We start from the raw sequence: 22,594 nt of genomic DNA on the forward strand, positions 1-22,594 counted from the left end.
GGTAAGTGCTTAGGGAAACGCATGTCACACAAGCGTGTATCTTAGTTTTGTATGATGCTGTTCGCATCGCTTGAAGACTCACTTACGAGTATTCTACTACAGTGGGGACTCGCATGCGTTTAAACAGCATGGGGTGTTCTGCCTCATGCCATATGAGCTAACGTTGGGCAGACCACCATTTTTTCTTTGGGACTAAATCACGCTCTCAGAGTGTGAGCGTGGAGCAAGTTCATGGTGTGAGGTTATGTTGTTGTTGCTGCTCATGTGTCTAATATGTCTCATATCAAGTCATTACTGTTAAGTCAATTGTTATGTGTAAATCAAATGTTCAAGTGCCTCATTAAGGAGGAGAGGCACACGGGGTAGGCGGTGCTAATTAAGAAGCATAGCGCCTGCATGTCTGTTCATTGATGTATGTTTGTCACATAATCATGTGCTTGTGTTTGTAACTCTCTTATGGCATGATTAGACATGCAAAAGCAAAGGGGTCAGTGCTATAATTAAGAAGGGCACTTAACTTTTAGAACTCAAGGTTGACAGGCAAGTTTGGTTCCATGTTTGTTGCATGTGGTGAAATCCCAAAACCCTTTCCCGGTTACCCTAAACACCCCTTAGCTATCCACAGCCTCTCCCTGACCCTCTTTCCCCCATTGGCTGCCTCGTGGTGCCTGTAGATACTCTAAATCAGAAACCTGTGCCAACCAAGGTGGAAGGGGTCACTATATCTGGCTTCTGTGGTTAGGAAGGAGTTGTGTGATAATCCAGGGGTGTGGCATAATCACCAACCCCCATATTGGGTTAATTAGGCCACCCAAGCCAGATGGAGTCCCCTCCGCCATTGATAGAGGTGCTAAAGGCATTACGGGATATACAGGCAGAATTGATTCAGTCTCAGCAGGAGACAAATACATTGAAAATGCAAGTTAGTGGATTAATTGCTCAAGGAACACCTTTACAGGGGAAGCGGTGGGACCGTCTAGTCAGTCAAATACATTGGTGGTGCAGCAGCAGCTGGGGGTTCCACTGGCAGCTCCTGAAAGATTTGCAGGGGACCCTAGAGAGTTTTCCACTTTTCTAACACAATGCAAGCTACATTTCTTATGTAAACCCACCACATTTGAGTCCACACACGCACAGACGGCCTTTGTTATTTCTTATTTGACTAGTGATGTGGCAGTGTGGGCCATTCCACTTGTACAGAAGGATGAGCCAATCCTATACGAATGGGCAGGGTTTTCAGTAGAGTTTGCATGATTGTTTGAACGAAAGAAATGTGTCCTTGGCTCAGGATAAGGAATTACTATCATTGAGACAAAGTACTAAGGATTTAGTAACGTATGTGGTGCAGTTTAACCGTTTGGTAGTAGAAACGGCGTGGCCGGAACCCAAGCAAACTGTGTTTTATCAATGATTAAAGGATGAATTTAAGGATGCATAGCTCATGTGGAGCCTCAAACCGAATCATGTAGTGCTTTAATTGATCTAGCTCTGAGGTTGGATCATAGGTTGGGGGAGCGTAAGGGTGAGAAGAGGCGAACAGATGCAATGCCCTAGGAGTAGGGAAGGTGGAGGACAGGCAGGTGGGGAACAGGGGGAGTCCATGCAAATTGGAAGTGTGTTAGCGCGTTTGACTGTGAAGGAAAAGGAGAAAAGGAAGGCCAATAATGTATGCTGGTATTGTGGACAATCAGGGCATTTCATCCGGAACTGTCCCAATACTCCTGCTCGTAGTGGGGGAAATAGAAAGGTGGAGGCGGGGTAAAGAAGGGGCTCGCTAAGTGGGGTAACAACTATACTGAGTGTTAGGCAGAATCCAGGGCAGTTCCCTTAGGGAGCGCTACCCCAGATTAGGGCTACAGGTGAGAGCAATAAATCCCCTTTGGTATCAGTCCGTACCACAAAGATTTAGTTGGTAGCTGTGGCTGAGCAGTCAGACTTATCTCAAGAGGGAGATGAGCAGTATTCAGGGTTGACACAATAGGTAGTACAGTACCATGGAGCAAGGAAACACTGACCAAAGTTTTGTATTAAAAAGAGAATATATATTTATTTTATACACTTCTAAGTCAACACATAGATCAGTTAATAAAGTAAGTTAAGTTTAGTCAAAAGAAAAGCATATACAACTCCCTATTCAATTGTAGACAAGTTTGCGGTGTAGTGAAAACTGAGCAAAACGGCACAGTGAAAACCTACTACACATGGCACTCTACCAACTCAACGAAAGGGAGGGAAAGTACAAGTTAAACCAAAATATCTTCAGACACCCCCTAGCAACACTTCCCTGAAGTTTTGTGAACAAGTAATGCACAGTAACACTTTAACCAAAAGACAAGTGAATGAAAACTGAGCAAAATGGCACTCCACAAGTTAATACAGTAGGAAGGAAGAGGGGTTTAGAAGATTTAAGTGCATCAACCCATTTCTCATTGAAAACTAATCTAGTGAGAGTAGATCTAAGAAATCAGCCAGAGTCAATAGGCCTGAGCCAGAGTCAGTGGTACAGGACCAAGAGTTTAGGAGCAAAAATGTTCTTGTAGCTGCAGTCAAGTCTTTAGTAGAAAAATGTTGAAGAGGTAGATGCAAGGTGAAAGACAATGTTAAGAGAGAGGGCGGCCGACCCCACAAGTAGCTAAAGGATTGAAAACATCTTTAGGGCTACCACGGAGAAAGGGCGGACTGGCGGAACAATGTACCTTAAATGTGGAGAAGTGGCTTCTGCGGTGGCGGTTGTTCCTGGTAGTTCCTGCAGGTCAAGGGGTCCAACAGAGGAAGAGAGGCTCTCGTTGTGGAGGAAGGTTCAAGTCGCTGCACTACCCAGGGATGAAACCAGCCGCGTTGCTGCCAAACGAAGTTTAAAAGGTATGCTCCTTTTAATCGTGCCCTGGTCGATAGCTGCCTGGCTATCCGGTTTTCAAGGGCGGGGCACTGTCGACTCGGCCTAGGCAGGTCGGAGGGTGCGATAGGTGAACTGGTTGACCCGAACAGTTCAAGGGAAGGAGGCTCCTCCGCTGAAGATCTCCTCTCGTCGTGTGGAAGAAAAGTGGTGAGACGAACCGGCAGGGCTTCACCGGTGGTGTAGATGCTGAAGATGTCTGTGGCTTCTCTTCCCTTCAGTTCCGTAGTTCCAGTGGCGACATCTTGCCCTTCGAGTCCTCAGGACCCTGCTTTTATGCAGAAAGTGACCCATTCATACAGCCTAGCTGTCACTCACACAGTGGAGCGGTCTTCTTGGCGGGAAACCCTCCAGCCTATCAGGTTAGAGTGTGACCTGAGTTGCTGTGGCAACTCTGTCCGGGGGTTCGACTCCTCTTCCCAAACAGACCCACCCCAGACTCAGTGGCGCCGAAAGGGGGGCTTCTTGGCAGAAGCCCGTCAAAAGGACGAACAAAGGATCCCCAACCTGGGTTAGGAAAATGGAGTAAGAATCGAGAAAGAAGTTTTATCGAAGTTCTGGCAAATAAAACCTACCAGAGTAAAGTTAATAATAAAATAAACCGGCGGTATGTTAGAGGCTGTCAGTAAAAGAGGTAGCCTCGAACAATGGGAAAATCCCATAGGGAAATATTTGCGGTCGAATATAAAAGGTAATAACCATTGCCACCAGCCAGAAACTTTGTAGAGGGGGACTTTAAGGTACCCGCTCGAAAATGAACATAGGGGAAAAACTATTAACCCCTTCCAGTACTTCCATATTAAGATGGGGTGTACTGGTTAAGTTCATAAAAATCGACTAGTAAAGTCAATGGGGACTTTACATGACCTGGGAGACAGTAGTCAGTCCCAGGGTATGGAGTCTATCTTTGGGGGTCGCTACAACACACCTGTGCCACTGCACGGAGGGTGCTGTGTGACACATGTGCATAAAGATGGTTCCTATGGGTGAGAGAAAAGATCCCATAGGCATTAAGCACAAAAATAGCCTAGAACACGCATAGCAAACATGCCTAAGAGTGGGAAAAAGAGTCTCACTCTTAGCAGGTAAAAAGAAACAAACCCTTCAAATCCAACAAAGCTGCTTGGGAACTCTATAGGTAAGGGAAATTAGCCATAAAATGAGAATTCTCCCAACACTCGCCCCCCCCCCCCCCCCCCCAGACTAAGGGACAGGGGTATCTAATCCACTCCTGGGTGAGTCTCATACCACTAGTCGGTTAAAAACATCCTAGAGAGACCATCATCATTTTGGTGGTGACATCCTGACCTGTGCTCAATGGTAAAATCAAACCCTTGGAGGCAGATTGACCATCTTAGCAGTTTTGGGTTTTCCCCTTTCATTTGCATCAACCATCACAAGGGTTGGTGGTCTGTTTTAATGGTGAAAGTAGATCCATGGATGTATGGTGTAAACTTCTTCAAAGCCCACACAATGGCAAAACATTCTCTCTCAATAGTTGGCCACCTTGTTTCAGGTTCCTTCAGTTTCCTACTGATGAAGCAAATGGGGTGTTTCCTACCTTTCTCATCCAGTTGACTGAGTACTGCACCTATACCTATATTGGAAGCATCTGTCTGTACAATGAAGGGTTGGTGGTAGTCAGGAGCTCTGAGAACTGGAGCTTGACAAAGGGCTTTCTTTAGGCTTTCAAAGGCCTGATTGCACTCCTCATTCCATTTGACCTTTTTAGGAAACTTAGGAGAAGAGATTACATTTAGTGGAGAAGCTATGGATCCATAGTTCTCAATGAAATTCCTGTAATACCCAGTGAGGCCTAGGAAGGCTCTCACCTGAGTTTGAGTAGAAGGGGTTGTCCAATTTTGCACAGCTTCAATCTTGCTGGGCAAAGGCCTTATTTCACCACCTCCTACCTCATGCCCAAGGTAGACCACTTTACTCTGACCTATTTGACATTTGCTTGCCTTTATGGTCAGATGGGCCTGTTGCAGAGCCTACAAAACATATCCTGGGTGGTCAACATGTTCTTTCCAAGTAGGGCTGAACCCTGCAATGTCATCCAAGTATGCCATGCAGAAGTCCTCCATCCGATTCAGAACCTGATTAACCATCCTTTGGAATGTAGCAGGTGCATTCTTTAATCCAAAAGGCATAACCTTAAACTGGTATAAGCCAACTGGGGTGGAGAATGCAGTTTTCTCCTTGGCATGGTCAGTCAGGGCTATTTGCCAATAGCCTGACATGAGATCAAATGTGCTGAGGAACTTGGCTGAACCAAGTCTATCCACCAGCTCATCTGTCCTTGGCAAAGGATGGGCATCAGTCTTAGTGATTGCATTTAGAGCTCTATAGTCCACACAGAATCTCAACTCCTTGGATCCTGCCTTTGGTACTAACACAACTGGGCTAGACCATGGACTAGTAGAGGGCTCTATTACCCCGAGATCAAGCATCTTGTTGACCTCTCCTTTGTTGTGGGTTCTTACATTTTCTGACATCCTGTATCCCCTGCTTTTTACAGTTAGATAGTCACCAGTTTGGATATCATGTTGACCCCAAGGGGTCAAACCTGGTGTCAGTGAGAACAGAGGGGCAAATTGATTTAACAAAAGTTTGCACTCCTCCTGTTGCTCAGGTGTCAGATTAGAAGAGAGATTGGCACCTTCTATTTTCTCATCTAAAGGTTTGCCTCTGAGGAGGTCAGGCAGAGGTTCACTCTCCTCCTCCTCCTGAGCTGAAGCTAGAAGCAAAGCTCCCAGTTCTGGTCTCGAGACAGAAACTTTTAGACGGTTGATGTGAAAGACTCTAGGAGCCTCCTTAGGATTGCCTAAGTCCATCAGATAGTTCACGTCTCCAAGTTTTACCACAACCTTGAAGAGTCCCATCCATTAGTCCTACAAGGCCCTCTGCCTTGTTGGTACCATAACAAGAACTAGCTGGTCTTGAGCGAACCCAACCATGTTGGCCTTCTGGTCATGCCAATGCTTGACCAGAGCCTGACCTGCTTTCAAGTTATCACTTGCTTCAGCCATCATGTGTGACATTCTCCTCCGGAGTCCTATCACATAGTCAGTGACTCTGACTCGTGTGGGGGAAGGAGCACTCTCCAACCCCTCCTTGATCAGGGCCAATGGACTTCTAATCGGATGGCCACAGAGAAGTTCAAAGGGACTGTAACCCACTCCCTCCTGAGGGACTTCTCTATATGCAAAGAGAAGGCATGGCAGTAGACAATCCCACTTTTTCTTAAGGGGGTCTTCTAAAGCTCCTATCATGCTCTTCATGGTTCTATTAAACCTTTCTACCAACCCATTTGTCTGAGGGTGGTATGCTGTTGAGAACTTGTAGGTAACACCGCAGTTTATCCATATGGCATTCATGTAGTGGGACATAAAATGTGACCCCCTGTCGGATATTACCTCCTTAGGAAACCCAACCCTGGTAAAAATACCAAGGAGGGCCTTAGCTACAGCCAGAGCTGTAACAGTCCTCATAGGAATTGCTTCAGGGAACCTAGTAGCATGGTCTACTACAACAAGTATAAACCTGTTGCCTGAAGAAGTTGGCGGATCAAGGGGACCACCAATGTCGATTGTTACCCTCTCAATTGGTACTCCCACCACAGGGAGAGGCACTAGAGGTGCCACGTTCTTTGAGCCACTTTTACCAGAGGTTTGGCAAGTGTGGCAACTCTTGCAATACTTATCTACCTCAGCCCCATTTTAGGCCAATAAAAGTAGAGAGAGAGCCTTTCCTTGGTCTTCTTGAAGCTCAAGTGACCAGCCAAAGGTATCTCATGGGCTAGTTGTAAGAATTGGAGTCTGTTTGCTTGGGGCACTACAAGTCTTTGTAGTCCCCAGGAGTTGACTCTGTTGGTTCACTATAGAAGAGGCCATCTTCCCAGTGTAACCTATACTTCCCAGGCTCTTGCCCTTCAAGCTGAGAAGCTGCCTGGTGGTGAAGACCTTCCAGAGTTGGACATTCTCTTTGTCCTTTACTGAAGTATGCCCTTTTGGGTCCACCTTCTGCCAGTAACGACTGCAGCTCAGTACGGTCCACAGGGTCAAGATCTCCAATGACTTCCTGGCCTCCTACTAGATCTGAGTCCTCAGGCTCTAGTTCAACCACACAGGGTTGTACCTCACTCTCAGCCTCAGCTGGAGGAGAAATCACAGGTGTGATTTTTGCTAACCTAGGATATTTCCTGGTTGGCAGCACTGGGGTGCTTTCTGCTGGTTTCTTTTTGGAAGTCTTGGGTCTCCCCTTTGCTTCTGGTTGTTTAGAGATAGCAGTAAGTAACTCCAGTGGAGTAGGAGTGATTTCTTTTTCTATCATCTCCTCAGGAGAGCCCCTCAAGGTCCTCTCCCTTGCAGGTCTGGTAAGCTCCTGTAATCTCTTACTAGGAGTTCTGGGAGTACTTGACGCTACTCCCAGGTCTTTCAGATCATTGCCCAACAGCACCCTTCCTGGTACTTCAGATTGTACACTCACACGTATCCTGACAGTCATTTCATTGCACTGGATGAGAGCTGGTAATTGGGGAAGCATCTGCACAGGCCCTCAAGCTAACTTGGCGAGGCGTTTGGGTGCCTTAGCAACATCCTCCACCTTGAAAAAAGATTTGTCCAACACATTTATGCTGGCCCCAGTGTCTCTAATGGCAGGAGTCTCCTGACCATTGAATAGGACACTGTCTTTATAATAATATTTAGTATTAGGAGGGATAGAATTATACACATCTAAATTCTGTTGTTCCCACAACCCAATAGATACTAAAGATACACTAGCTGAGACTCCAATGGGATCATCAGCTAGAAGTTGAAAGTTTCCACTGGCCATATGTACTTCCTCCACTGGAGCGAAGGCTAAGGAAACAGTGTGGACCCCTGAAGGTTTACCCTTACATCTGGGATCCCCTTTCACATGGTCAGTTGAGCCACAAACATAACATTTTCCAAATGTCTTTATGAAGGGTGGCTTGCTCTGACCTCCTTCTGGTCTGGGACCAGAAGGTACACTAGCCTGATTCAGGTTCCCTGATGGCTTACCCTTAGAATTTTGTTTGTGGGCCCCTTTGGAATTGGAATTATTTGAATTCTCTTTGTTGTCTTTCTTTGGCTGCTTTCGCTCATCCTGTTTCTGAGTTACCCCTGAATCCTTGTGAGTAGCCCTGTTGGCAACCCACAAGTCAGCAGCCTTAGCCAGTTTCTTAGAATCTAACTCTTTTGAATCAGCTAAGTGCTGTCTGAGCTCAGGAGAGCAGGCATCATAGACAGACTCCATCATAACAAGATTTCTCATTCCTTCATAAGTGTTAACTCTATAACCCTTAATCCATCCCTCTAAATCCTTCAAACACTCATTCACCCAAGTAGCCCAAGGGGTGCAATCATACTTTTTGAGGGTCCTAAACCTCTTAAGGTACTGGGAAGGAGTCTTCCCAAATCTAGCTATTAAAGCTAGCTTTACACATTCATAATCCTTTCTCTCCTCCTCCCCAACTCCATTATCACATCAGATGCAACAGGGGGGAGCCTAGAGAATAACCAGGGGATCAACTGATCACCTGTGATATGCTGGAGCCCATGATTATATACAAACATAGCAAGCCAATCTAATACATCCAACTTAGGTTCATACATACCCACAATCTATTTAGGCATCCAGGGTCTTTTTGGACTGGAAGATCTAGAGGATTTGGGGAGAGAAGCATTTTCCAAAGACAATTTCTTCATCTCAAGCTCATGGTTGAGCTCCATTTCTTTGAGCCTTAGTTTTTGGTGTCTCTGTTCAGTTTGGGCACTAATTCTTTTGAATTCAAGTTTAAGTCTCATTTTTTCTAGGGAGATACATTCAGGACTTAATGTTGGACCTGGTAGGGGTCCAGTAGCTACAGGTTGAGGCCCTTGAGCAGGCAGAGGACAAGAGGGGGTGACATAGTTATCCTCCTCTTCCTTATCTGTCTCAACAATAACATCTTCAAAATTATCCTCATTACTGTTTGCCACATTTGCTGGAGTAGTGGGCACTACAGCACCACTATCCAGACTTTGTTTCTCTAACTGTCTATCAATCATTTCTTGTTTCTTGCCTTTGACAGAAAGACCTTTCTGTCTACACAGATCCCTTAAATAATCAGCAGTATTAGTAAAGAGGGTCTCCTGGCTATAACTTTCCATAATTTTGACTTTTGTTAAAATAACTTTTTGTGATTGTTAACCTTGTGGTTAGTTGCACCAAGGCACTAACACACTAAAATGTCAATCCATTATTTTTTATCCTCACCGCTGTACACCAGTGTTAGGCAGAATCCAGGGCAGTTCCCTTAGGGAGCACTACCCCAGATTAGGACTACAGGTGAGAGCAATAAATCCCCTTTGGTATCAGTCAGTACCACAAAGATTTAGTTGGTAGCTGTGGCTGAGCAGTCAGACTTATCTCAAGAGGGAGATAAGCAGTATTCAGGGTTGACACAATAGGTAGTACAGTACCATGGAGCAAGGAAACACTGACCAAAGTTTTGTATTAAAAAGAGAATATATATTTATTTTATACACTTCTATGTCAACACATAGATCACAGTTAATAAAGTAAGTTAAGTTTAGTCAAAAGAAAAGCATATACAACTCCCTATTCAATTGTAGACAAGTTTGCGGTATAGTGAAAACTGAGCAAAACGGCAAAGTGAAAACCTACTACAAATGACACTCTACCAATTCAACGAAAGGGAGGGAAAGTACAAGTTAAACCGAAATATCTTCAGACACCCACTAGCAACACTTCCCTGAAGTTTTGTGAACAAGTAATGCACAGTAACACTTTAACCAAAAGACAAGTGAATGAAAACTGAGCAAAATGGCACTCCACAAGTTAAAACAGTAGGAAGGAAGATGGGTTTAGAAGATTTAAGTGCATCAACACATTTCTCATTGAAAACTAATCTAGTGAGAGTAGATCTAAGAAATCAGCCAGAGTCAATAGGCCTGAGCCAGAGTCAGTGGTACAGGACCAAGAGCTTAGGAGCAAAAATGTTCTTGTAGCTGCAGTCAAGTCTTTAGTAGAAAACTTTTGAAGAGGTAGATGCAAGATGAAAGACAATGTTAAGAGAGAGGGCGGCCGACCCCACATGTAGTTAAAGGATTTAAAACACCTTTAGGGCTACCAAAGAGAAAGGGCGGCCTGGCGAAAAAATGTACCTTAAACGTGGAGAAGTGGCTCCTGCGGTGGCGGTTGTTCCTGGTAGTTCCTGCAGGTCGAGGGGTCCAACAGAGGAAGAGAGGCTCTCGTCGTGGAGGAAGGATCGAGTCGCTGCACTACCCAGGGATGAAACCAGCCACGGTGCTGCCAAACAAAGTTTAAAAGGTACGCTCCTTTTAATCGCGATCCGGGTCGATAGCTGCCTGGCTATCCGGTCTTGAAGTGCGGGGCACTGTCGAGTCAGCCAAGGCAGGTCCGAGGGTGTGATAGGTGAACTGGTTGACCCCAGTTCAAGGGAAGGAGGCTCCTCCGCTGAAGATCTCCTCTCGTTGTGTGGAAGAAAAGTGTTGAGCTGATCCGGCAGGGCTTCACCATTGGTGTAGATGCTGAAGATGTCTCTGGCTTCTCTTCCCTTCGGTTCCGTAGTTCCAGTGGTGATGTCTTGTCCTTCCAGTCCTCAGGACCCTGCTTTTATGCAGAAAGAGACCCATTCATACAGCCTAGCTTTCACTCACACAGTGGAGTGGTCTTCTTGGTGGGAGACCCTCCAGCCTATCAGGTTAGAATGCGACCTGAGTTGCTGTGGCAACTCTGTCCGGGGTTCTACTCCCCCTCCCAAACAACGGACCCACCCCAGACTCAGTGGCGCCAAAAGGAGGACTTCTTGGCAGAAGCCCGCCAAAAGGACGAACAAAGGATCCCCGACCTGGGTTAGGAAAATGGAGTAAGACTCGAGAAAGAAGTTTTATCAAAGTTCTGGCAAATAAAACCTACCAGAGTAAATTTAATAATAAAATAAACCCGCGGTATGTTAGGGGCTGTCAGTAAAAGTGGTAGCCTCGAACAATGGGAAAATCCCATAGAGAAATATTTGCGGTCGAATATAAAAGGTAGTAACCACTACCACCAGCCAGAAACTTTGTAGAGGGGGACCTTAAGGTACCCTCTAGAAAATGAACATAGGGGAAAAACTATTAACCCCTTCCAGTACTTCCATCTTAAGATGGGGTGTACTGGTTAAGTTCATAAAAATCTACTAGTAAAGTCAATGGGGACTTTACATGCCCTGGGAGACAGTAGTCAGTCCCAGGGTATGGAGTCTATGTTTGGGGGTCGCTACGATACCCCTGTGCCACTGCACGGAGGGTGCTGTGTGACACATGTGCATAAAGATGGTTCCTATGGGTGAGAAAAAAGATCCCATAGGCATTAAACACAAAAATAGCCTAGAACACACATAGCAAAAATGCCTAAGAGTGGGAAAAAGAGTCTCACTCTTAGCAGGTAAAAAGAAACAAACCCTTCAAATCCAGCAAAGCTGCTGGGGGACTCTATAGGTAAGGGAAATTAGCCATAAAATGAGAATTCTCCCTAACACTGATCCAGCAAGAGACAGAGTTCTCTTCATTGGTGGCTAACAGTGCAGACTAAAACCCCACACATCCATCTAGTGGTGTCTTTGATTTTTGCAAATACTAAAGAGATGGTATCAGCAATGGTGGATTCTGGAGCTACGGGAAACTTCATGGACATTGCCCTGGCTACTAAGTTATGAATTCCCACGAGAAACAAGGAGGAGAGTAAATTGGTGCAGGCAGTAGATGGGTCATGTTTAACATCAAGTCCAATTACCACTCAAGAAGTGCAAATGTGGTGTGGGGATGGGCACGAGGAGGTCATCACATTTGATTTGATTGCAGCCCCACAATTTGGGGTGATCCGAGGGGATGCCTTGGGTTGTGGCACATAATCCTCGCATAGATTGGCAAGGAAGAACATTGACTTTTGAAGATGAACAGTGTGCATTACATTTGACGGGTATAGGGGGTCCAACAGCCTATTTGGTTGAAGGGGTTAATCAGCAGGCACAGATTGGGGCAGTAGCAGGAATTTGCAGAAATGTTGGACAAGGGGGGGGGGGCAACTCAGTTACCAGCCCATAGGCCATTCGATTGTGTGATTGAGTTAGAGCCTCAGGCGAAGTTACCTTGCAGTCGGGTGTACGCATTATCTGAGAAAGAGACACAGCATTTGCAGACATACTTAGACGTGATGTTAGCCTGTGGGTTTATTAGACCATCTAAGTCACCTGTTTCTTCTCCTTTCTTTTTCGTGCCAAAGAAGGAGGGCACGTTAAGGACTTGCATTGATTATAGGGCACTCAATAGAGTAACTATAAAGAACCGGTTTCCACTCCCCTTAATTTCCGTTCAGTAACCTGTGCCAACTAAGGTGGAAGGGGTCACTGTATCTGGCTTCCGCAGTTAGGAATGAGTTGTGTGATACTCCAGGGGTGTGACAGAGGGCAGCAGCAAACAGGAACATGAGCATCATGAGAAATGATAGAGAATCCAAACACAAGGTGGGTGACCAGGGACTGTTGTTTCAAAACCCGAATGAAGTCAAAGCTAGAAACACGCTACGACCACACACCATGGAGGGTAATCCAGGCTGAAGAAACAGCCAGCCGAGGACATGAGACCATCACCAGAAATGCCTCTTGGTTCAAAAGGGTTCCAGAGGAGATGTGGACAGACTGGGATGGACAGCAGCGAGAGGATGGTGGACAACAGCAGCATGTCCCAAGGCAATGGACTGAAGAGGACGCGATACAGGACTGTGACACAGGTGAGCCGACGGAAGGCGAGCAGGGGCATCCCCAAATTGAAGGTGAGCTGGAAGGGGGTGTAGAATCAGAGACAAAGCCTTGGGAGGAGCCCAGTAGGTACAACTTGTGGAAAGCCCCGAGAGCTCCACAGAAATTCAGATATGAGTGGTGAGAACCCACAAGACTATTTGAGTTTCCACGTGAAGGGGGAGCAAGTACTTGTGCCGGACTAGACATCACAACACAGGGAACAGTGCATAAGCTTCATAAATGTTTATATTAAGGTTTTTCATTAATTAGGATAAAGGAGGAATGTTATATCCGCCTCATCACCCGCATGTGCGGTGACGTGTAGCACAAATAAAGTACCTGCCCTGCCGGAAGGCCGGCAGTTTTGGACGCGCCATGCACATGGTGTGTCGTGTCTTCTTTGCCTCCTGTACAGCGCATTAGAAGGACGCCATGCATGGCCTAGCCTGAACTCGATCCCTTCCGACTACCCTGGCAGGGAACTTTACAATAACGACGCTGTGCAACGCTGCTTGCACTATGTGAAACTTGAATCTTCTTTTTTTATAGTGAAGAAACAAGTCTGCAGGTGACCCTCAGAGTTAGGGGAGCCAAGTAATTGATAGGTAGGTCAGAGGCAGAGCTGAGCCAGGCACTGTGAACTTAAGGGGCGGTGGAGTGACATCCTATGCAAGTTGTTGAAGGGTTCTTGCCTCTTAGAACTCTTCCCATTAGGAGAATTGAGCGATGGATCCATCAACGAAGGATGAGCTGCTCAAATTAGACCTCTCAACTTGGGCTCTCAGGTCCTCATGGAGGTGCACAATCGTGTCTACTTTCTCAAGTTATCAGTAATCAGACAAGCTCTTCAAGGTTTACTTCCATGGCTCCAGGGAAGTTTTGAGCACATCCACAGAATCAGCATAATCTATGCCTTTAAAGAGAGAGAGGCCAAGCACTATGCACGTGGATGATTTATCACTGGATAATGCAGCTGAACACCTTCTATTCTACGTATAAACAATGTTAAGGACAGACTTCTTAAGGGCACATCTTAAGGCATAACATAAATGGAAGCTGCACAAAAAGGTGATGAATTACCTTTGTCAAGTGCCAGAATTCCTACTTAGACCTATTCAATACAAAATGTCTACTTCACACATCCACTTCACTGGCACAGTGGTGTGGGGGAGGTGGGGCAAACCGTGATGGCACTGTGAGAGCGGGTGGAGATGCACTCGTGCCGGATGGGGGAAGGGCGAGAATCCAGATCGTAGAGCTGGGATGGGGCTTGGTAGTGCGTGGGTATTCGGTTCATTGGATGTTGGCGCAGGAGGGGACCAGACAGTGATGATACTGTGAGAGAGGGTGAAGCGGGAAATGACGGAAGATGCTGGAGTGGAGAATGGTGGCACAGGGAAAGAACTGGAGGCTGTACTTTGGGAATCAGGTCAGATGGTGAAACAGGGGTAGCCTGAAGGGGGCTGGATCACTGAACAAGTCTGTGAGTTTGCCTGGGTTGCAAACCAGTACACTAACCTGTCTAAAGGATTCTATAACATATCCTATAGTTTTGGTGTTGGTAGGGTTATTGCATTTTATATTTAGCATGGAAGAAAGGATTGAGGAATGTTCGCACAGGGAAGCAGAAATGGCAGCATAGGCGGGAGTGAAAGGCAGTGCCGGAGAGTGAGGGAAGCACTGTGGGGGGTAGGAAAAAGAAATAAATGGCAACACAAGAGAGAATAAGAAAATGCAATGAATGAAAGCTTAGGCCAGCAACAGTACACAGGAGCATTGTACAAAATTTGAAGGAAGGGGTGGCAGTGCAAATGGGGGGGTGGTAACAGCACAAAAAGGGGGAAGGCAGCAACAGAGCAAGGGGCGGAGCGACAGAGCAAGGGGGAAGGAGTGACGGAGCAAAGGTAGAAGGAGCGACAGAGCAAGGGGGAAGGAGCGACAGCACAATGAAGGCAGGAGTGACATTGCAAGGGGGAAGGAGCTACAGCACAAGGAGGAAGGAGTGACAGTGCAATGGGAACAGAGCAACAGCGCAAGAGGGAGGTGCGACAGCGCAATGGGGAGGAGGGACAGCACAATGGGGGAAGGAGCAGCAGCACACGGTGAAAGGAGCAACGGCACACAGGGACAGTGCAAAGAGGGTGGCAGCACAAGGGGGAGGAGGGACATCACAAGGGGGAAGGAGCAACAGCTCAAGTGGGGAGTGCATCTGTCGGTTGTCTATAAATGCTTCCTCGTCGCAGTTGTCCTATATTGTTGCTTTGCTCTCAATGGGGCTAATTTTAGGCCTGGTGCAGATATCCTCAAAAGAAATCTGACATTCCTTCGTAGTCAAAGGTGAACACACTCTGATACCCTTTTCCCATGTTTTATGCAATTGCACAAAGCAGTAGAACAAAAGACATTTCTACCCTTTTCAAAGTGCAGCCCCAATTCAGAAACAAGAACATACAGAGGTCCTCTCAGATTTCTTATGAGGTCCTCTGTATGTTGTCAGTGGTACTGCACCTCTCCACCACCAAAATGCACCAAAACCAAAAATGTTCCCAAGATGCCAGTCCGCACCACTCCACTCCACACCACATCTCAACCAGCAAGTTATCAACCTTAAAGAGAACTGATGGGAAAAGGGCAAAGGTCGCTCGGTTTAGCCTCTTTAAGCATGATGGGCCTCATCATGAGTTGGATGTTATCCTGGTGGTAATACCGCTGGGATACTGCCCAACACTAATAGCGCTCCCGCAACTTGTTCCGGCACAATTTGCGCTGGATCATATGGGCCCAATGGGGTTGGAGAGAACGATCACTGCCGGCGGTAATTGCGCCAGCAGTAATAGGACCAAAATCGGCCAAAAAAATGGCCCCAAAAATACAATTTTTACCTCCAGCAAAATGCTGGAGGTAAATTTCCTGCCCAACTCGTGATTTGGCCAGCCCTTATATGTCACGGTAATACCGTTACTGCCGCATTTAAGGGCTCAGGTAAAACATGTGATGAGGCCCGATGAATTGACTCTCTGTTCTGACATGCCCTTTCTTTCTCTCTGCTAACTGCTGTAATATCCAGTTTAGACCCAGCAAAGACGTTTTTGTATAAAATGAGTTCAAAAAGGAACATGTGCCAAGTCACATTTTTCAGCCCTGGCACCCCAAAAGACCTCTAGATTGTCTGTGCACCCAATACTTGACAAACAGCATCAACTGCAATTTAAGACCTGGTATCCATTGTGGTGCTACCAATGTACCTCTCTTGACCTAACAAGGCCCAGTCAGTGAAGTCTAGACTGCAGCCTAAGCCGATATGGTAATTCATGTGAAACCTGCTATGTGGCACCCTTACCTGTTTCACTACTGGTCCTGAAAGTGATACAGCTCAAACAATGCACCTTAACTTTGCTCCACTCCTTACATAAGCTTCACCACTGGTGAGGGCCATGCATTTCCATGCACTATCCTAAATCTTGTCCTTTACCTGCTCTTCCTGTGCGAGGACCCAGAGAGATTTGGAAATGCCCCCAAATCCTGCTCCCTCCGAACCATTCTTACATAGCTCCAACCCTGGACCACACTCCGAGCCCTCCCACCTCCTTGCTTTGCCAGCCGCATCTCTGCCTATGGACTTGGCTTTCAGCACCCCCAGTTGCTACGATCACTTACCAAGTATCCAAAAGAAGAGCAAAAGGTGCACGCTGAGCGCCATGTTCCTGCTTTCCTGAGGCGAGCTATCACACCGTCCCCCTGTCAGAGTGTGTCATCCAGGCCGCCCGCCGACCTTCGAATGGAGGGGCAGGATTAGCTGTGTAAATATAAGCAGTGACCAAGCAATGTTTGCACACCGAGCTTTCACAATCATTCCTAGCTGATAGCGTCCACCCCAGCCCCTCTACCAACAGGATGATTAACCGGAATGCCTTTTACTCTTGCACGTACCGGCTGGAGATGAAGGTGAGGGCTTCAGGGGGGGCTGCAGGTCAACTGAAGTTGCTGCCCTATCAACAAGGTTATTTCTTCTGTTATTTCTGTGACATGGAGATCACAAAACACCTGGGATCAGGGAAACTTCCAGAACCAACTGGTACATCCTCTTCCTTCTTGGTAACTGTTTGATGGAAGTCTGCAACCCGACAGCAATTCAACAAAATGACAGGGTAGCGTAACTGGCATCACAAACTTTGATGATGGCGCAGGAGGTGACATCATATGACATTTGACCCTGATGCCATCTCCAGGAGTCATATCACACACATCACATACCTCTTGCATCTTGTGACATCACAGGAAGTGATGCTCCAGATGGAAACCTGGACTTAAATAAGCTTAAGATTAATAAAACAACAAAGATACTAAAGCAGGCAAAGGCTATTTTAGCTACCAACCAAATTGTAAATGGTGTGATGCGTTGCTGGGCCATTGAACACACATAGCCCAGGGACACTACCTACAAATGGCATTATATGCCAACTTATGACAAATATAATGTCACATGCCAGATCTAATCATCATGTGTCAAGTACAGCTCTACATCCCTAGGTGCTGACAACATGTGCCAAAAGCATAGCCTCAACATGTGCCCAAAGCATAGCCTCTCATGCTAGGATGCTAGGCATACTCGTAATATGAAGGTAAAGCCTGACAATTCCAGGTGCTTGCATGCATCAGATTCCAAGTGCGGCCTCACGTGCCCAGACATTCCATCCAATGACAGCTAATATCGCTATTGCATGGCAATAGTCACCATATATGATGCAGTCCTCACATGTCAAGGTGCTGCCATAATGTTGGGTAGCCAGATCTGGGGGTTAGCGAGAGGCACAACAGGCGCAACTTATTTGCATTGTAGCAGTGACAAGTTGTGACAATATGAAGAGTTGGTTTCTGGCAAGGAATCTTCATGCAGTCTTCTTGCCATGACCGGGCTAGATACAGGGACTGTATGATTTTGGCTGGGGCAGAGGGGCCCCATTGCGGTGATCGGTGCCCGAGAGGGTGAGAGGCACGGACGGTGAATGCAGGCTTCGTTTTTGTGGAGGCATAGCTCGCAACCTTTTGTGTCACCAAGGCGGGTGAAAAAACCCAATTTTCTTTTTGGCGGTTGAGAGCCCATAGAAGTGAATGGCATATCACGGACTTGGCAGGTGATTCAGCAAAAAGTTGAGAGCTATGGTAGAGATAACGAGGAACGTCCAATGTACAGACAAGACGGGCGGTGGTTGAATCGAGTCTTGATACCAAGAAAGAAAACCCACTACAAACTAGTGAAAATCCCAGAAGCACTGCCTACGGCAACAGCCATAAAATTCAAAGATAATAATAAATAAAGTTCATCAAAACATATCAGTCAATGTTCATATTACTAGCGTAAACAATATATTTTTGTAGACATCCTGTTTCGCTGTGATACGAATTGTAACAAAACACTTAAAGATACATATATATAGCAAACGTGAAATAGGTACACCATTCATGCTGTGCTTGTTTCATCTTTACGACTGAGATCACTGTTCATTTAGTAGTAGTGTGGGGCTGATTAGACGTTAAGAAACCACTGCTCTTCCCTGTCGTCCTGCAGAGCAGTAGTCATTTCATCAAACCCATGACCTGTCTTATTCAGGTTGCTCTTGTCATTTCCTGATTCAAGGGATTAGCAAAAGAAGTAAGATTTAGATTCAAAGGGTTCCTCCTCTGTATGGAACTGGTCTTGGAACTGAGAAATTGCCTCTAGTAGCTCAGCCTTTGTGGCAGGTGAACAACGTTCCCTTCCTACTAATACTTTTCTCAGTTTAGCTGGAATCATTCTAACAGATGGGTAGTTATCCAAGGGCAGACCATCACTCCTAACACATCAATGCATTCCGGAAGGGTCTCTCATACAAAGGAATGAAACCACTTAATCCCAGACAGACATCTGCATACGCCAGCAAGAACTGTTTTTTCAGGCTGACTAAACCCCACTGTCCTGACATAGAGGCATCCAGGGGGAAAAAATGGCTACCTTCTCTTCCATACATAAAAAGGTACAAGGAATAGTCATGTGACCCGTGACATCTTTGAGGCAAACAAAGACATTTTCCATTTTGGTGAAATGGAGGCAGTGTCTAAAGGGACCCATCGAGGTAAAATGGCTTCCACTCACTGGAACCATGCTACACTGGAGAATCATCTACCACCAGTCAATCACTACAAGAGAAGGGGTACCTTCTGTGGGACACTTGGGAACACTTTTGGTATATCCCTGCTTTGGAAGTCATAAGGACGCTTAAGTCAAATCACATACAAACAGACATACCATCTCATTCAGGCCTTGTATTAGGCCTGGCTGGGAGAAAATCCAAAGTCCAAAATCCAGAAAAGCCAGGAAAGCGTAGAGGGGGCTAAGTTTATTTATTCATTGTTTATTTATATAGAGCTTATACACAGGTGAAGTGCTTCAAAGCGCTTCAAGGCGGGAAGGTAACAAGAGAATACAGTAATCATTCTTAGGCCTTGAAGATTCCGAATGATCTAAACAGAGAAACTAGCATACTAGGCCTGATGACATTTCTCCTAGTGCAAGTGCATGAAGTGGTACAGTTGAAACCAAGCTCGGGAGTGGGAGATGGAAAAAGGTGGGGGGGAGACAGATGAACTAACTGCTCCTAGTACATTTAGGTCATGCATGCGTACAGACGGAGGTGCAGAGACAGTTGACTTTCCAACAAAGAGCATGGGAGCACTCAGCAATTCCTTAATATGTCCTAACTAATTGGGAAGCAATGTGAGACTAAGGGGGTTTGCTCTGTCTGGCCTGTATGGATTTTTCATGGCCTTTGGCAGAGTGAGCCCTCCGAGGCTATGGTTCCTGTTGTTGGCCACTGGCCATGATCCTAGTTAGGTTAATGCTATTGTCTGGCGGCTCCATGCCAACACTATGGCTTTTTTACTTATGGCCCATAATGTATAACCCATGTCCCCATTTACTTCTGTGATGGGGTGAAACAGGGCTGCATTATTGTCCCCTGTTATTCAACTTACATGTTAATGGTTTGGTTTTATGGTTGGCAACAAAGGCTCTTAATGTGCCTTTGATTCAATGTGCACCTATTGCTATTTGAATCTATGTGAATGACACAGTTTTAACTGCTTGGACTCCTCTTGCACTTCAGGTATCGATCGATGGCCATTCTAAATTAATGAATGATCATGATATGGCATTTAACCTACAAAAATCACATGTAATGGTTCTACCTTGGAAACAAGTCAAAAGTATGAATTTCACATGAAGGTAAGTCGAATGGATGAGGGCCCAGAATCTTGATTATTTGGGTGTCCGATTTGCTGACACTAACTGATAGAATGCCCATGTCAGAAAGGGCAATGCTTCCAGTGATTCCAACTATAGACCTGGCCTCTACATGAAAAGAACTAGATCTGAATCTATCAATATCAGGTAGTCTATCACAGGAATATTTTGGGATAAAACATCATAACAGAAGAAGTTTTTATTTCACATTGCATGGGTATTGAGGTCTATCCCTTACCAGCTCCTGAGAACACAATAGGTCTGTGGGTTACAATGTACAGGGTTGCATGTGGTGCTCTGTGCAAGCTGTCACAGATGAATGTCTGACTGGGCACATTGTGTTGTACACAGATGTGGGGCTACATAGCCTTGACAAGTAGCTGTGTGTGCAGTTTCAGTTGCCCAATGAACATGCTTATGGCCATATGTTACGTGGTGCAAAAACGAGGGGGGTCCTGGGTGTCCCTCTGCCAGAGATTAGGACTCCCAAGACCCCCCTTGTTTTTTATATGTTTTGGATTGTTCTCCTCTGTGAAAGATAGTGAGCTAAAGACTCTGGGTAAGGCTCTCGTAACAGGGACTAATGTCCGGCAGAGGGACTCCCAGGACCGCCCTTGTTTTTTTCATTTTTAAGTAACTTTGGGTCTCACCCTAAGTTACAAGGGGAATCCATTAGTGGACCCCTTAATCACTATTCTTAGAGAGGCACAGCTCCACCCTACTGATGAGGTCCAACCAGACCGAAACACGTGTCTGGGGATGCTGTTTGTACTCTTGTTCAGAGGAGAATTGCCTAGCATTTCGGTGCTGGACTGACCCAGGGCAGGACAAAGACTGATCTGTGTTGGATATTTCTCCTCTGTGAAAGATAGTGAGCTAAAGACTCTGGGTAAGGCTCTCATAACCAGGACTAATGTCCGGTAGAGGGACTTGCAGGAACCCCCTTGTTTTTTGCATATGTTACGAGGACCATGTCCGGATCACATTTCATTATATTGGCAGAGGACTATTCAATCATAATATGTTTTAATACAGGTAGTTGGGGACACAGTGGACGAAAGGATGTGTTGGTGGGCCTACCAGTTGGACAGTGGGGTCACTCTTGCTTCTGCATTCAGACAGTCCAGTCCAGACTTGTGTGTTGTGATGTCTTTGCAATTGCCACATTCTGGTATCAGGGCTGGCAGGGACATCATTTATCGCTGCATCCTCTATCCGGGCCATCTCATGTTGGGCGGTGGTTGGTCCAGGATCTGTCTATTGCATGGATCCAGTGGAGAATCTAAGGCAGTCCACTCAAGGAGTTCCGGGAGGCATGCACGGCCATCTCCATCTCAGTGGCATGGATATGTAACTGACACTTTCAGGTTCCAGGCTTCACAAAATCACAGTTCAAACCCCCTAGATGGTGGCAATACATGACAGGGATATGCAAGGCTATTGTTTAGAAATTATGATTATACAAGACATGGGAAGAATATAATGGCATAAGATGGACGGAAAAAGGGCAAAGGAAGTCTGACTTCACGTTTGATAGTAGTAGCTGGGTCTCTGAGGTTGTATCTTACATAGGATGACTATACCTTACAGAGGATGGTTTTTGGCAGACACTTTCCAGTGCATGGACATCTAAGGCTACTGGGACGAATCCACAGAGTGTGTTATCTCTCTAGGGGAGCTAACCCTTTGGGACTAGGGAGGTGAGCATGCTACACCTAACACCGTCAAGAGGCAGGTGGTGACTCCCCCTTAGGGGACAGGGAAAACCCAGACAGAGACTTAAGTTACCATCCCTTCCCCTCGGAGACTAACACCTTTTTGGGGTATGAAGGAACTAATATGTGTAAGAACCCATTATCAATGGCTGGCCCGTCTTGTGACCAAATCTTCTTTTTATTCTCTTTGGGGAAAACCACAGAACAACAGAAAAAACAGCCTCCCGAAATCACGTTAGGCGACCAATCAATCAAGAAGGAGTATCCATGCAGCCCACAGAATTTTACACTGCGGCGCACACTGAGGCGAGAGACGCTCGAAGAGACAGAGCACCAGACATGGTGTCGCGCCCGGGGGTCCGCACTAGGAGAGTGCAACGTGGTCCAACAGGTGACATACCAGAGCTGCAGGATGTGCAAGTCCGAGAGAGAACGGAGTACCTTAGCAGGCAAAGACAAAGCCTGGAGGAGAATCACCCACAAGCTGCAGCACTGAGCCAGCAGGAACCAGGAGGAAATGCCCATCACTGCCGAGTCCAGATGACGAGTCGCGTAAGCAGCTCCACTGCAAGATGAGAGGCAGTCGCCCTATGTAAACATCCCAAGGAGAATTGCTTGTCATATACAGGCACACAGTGGCTTCTCAGGAACAGGAGATGAGCGGAAAGGCCCTAGGAATAACCCCCGGAGCAGGGAAAGATATGTGACGCCCAGATTGGGGCGAGTCAGAACTAAACCCAGACGCAAGGAGATTTCAAGGAAACCCCAGAGTCGGGAGAAAGACAAAGATAAGCCTTGGTTTGGGCAAATAACCAAGGAGAGGGACTGAGACCAACCCCAGAGAGGGTAGATCTACGAGAAGCCCAGAG

The 22,594-nt window shown here is 46.3% G+C and overlaps 1 protein-coding gene across 1 annotated transcript in view; it reads right to left on the minus strand.

Moving 5' to 3' along the window:
• Positions 1-16,484, minus strand: part of LOC138491524 (serotransferrin-A-like) — a 658,259-nt gene extending 641,775 nt beyond the window's left edge. Inside the window, exon 1 of the mRNA XM_069618062.1 lies at positions 16,389-16,484. Within this exon, the coding sequence (XP_069474163.1) occupies positions 16,389-16,431 (43 nt within the window). The 5' untranslated portion in view covers positions 16,432-16,484. The remainder of the gene's footprint in view (positions 1-16,388) is intronic.
• Positions 16,485-22,594: the final 6,110 nt, after the last annotated feature.

The sequence above is a fragment of the Ambystoma mexicanum genome, chromosome 10 (genome assembly GCF_040938575.1).
Source record: "Ambystoma mexicanum isolate Mex_15411 chromosome 10, UKY_AmexF1_1, whole genome shotgun sequence".
Classification (NCBI taxonomy): domain Eukaryota; kingdom Metazoa; phylum Chordata; class Amphibia; order Caudata; family Ambystomatidae; genus Ambystoma; species Ambystoma mexicanum.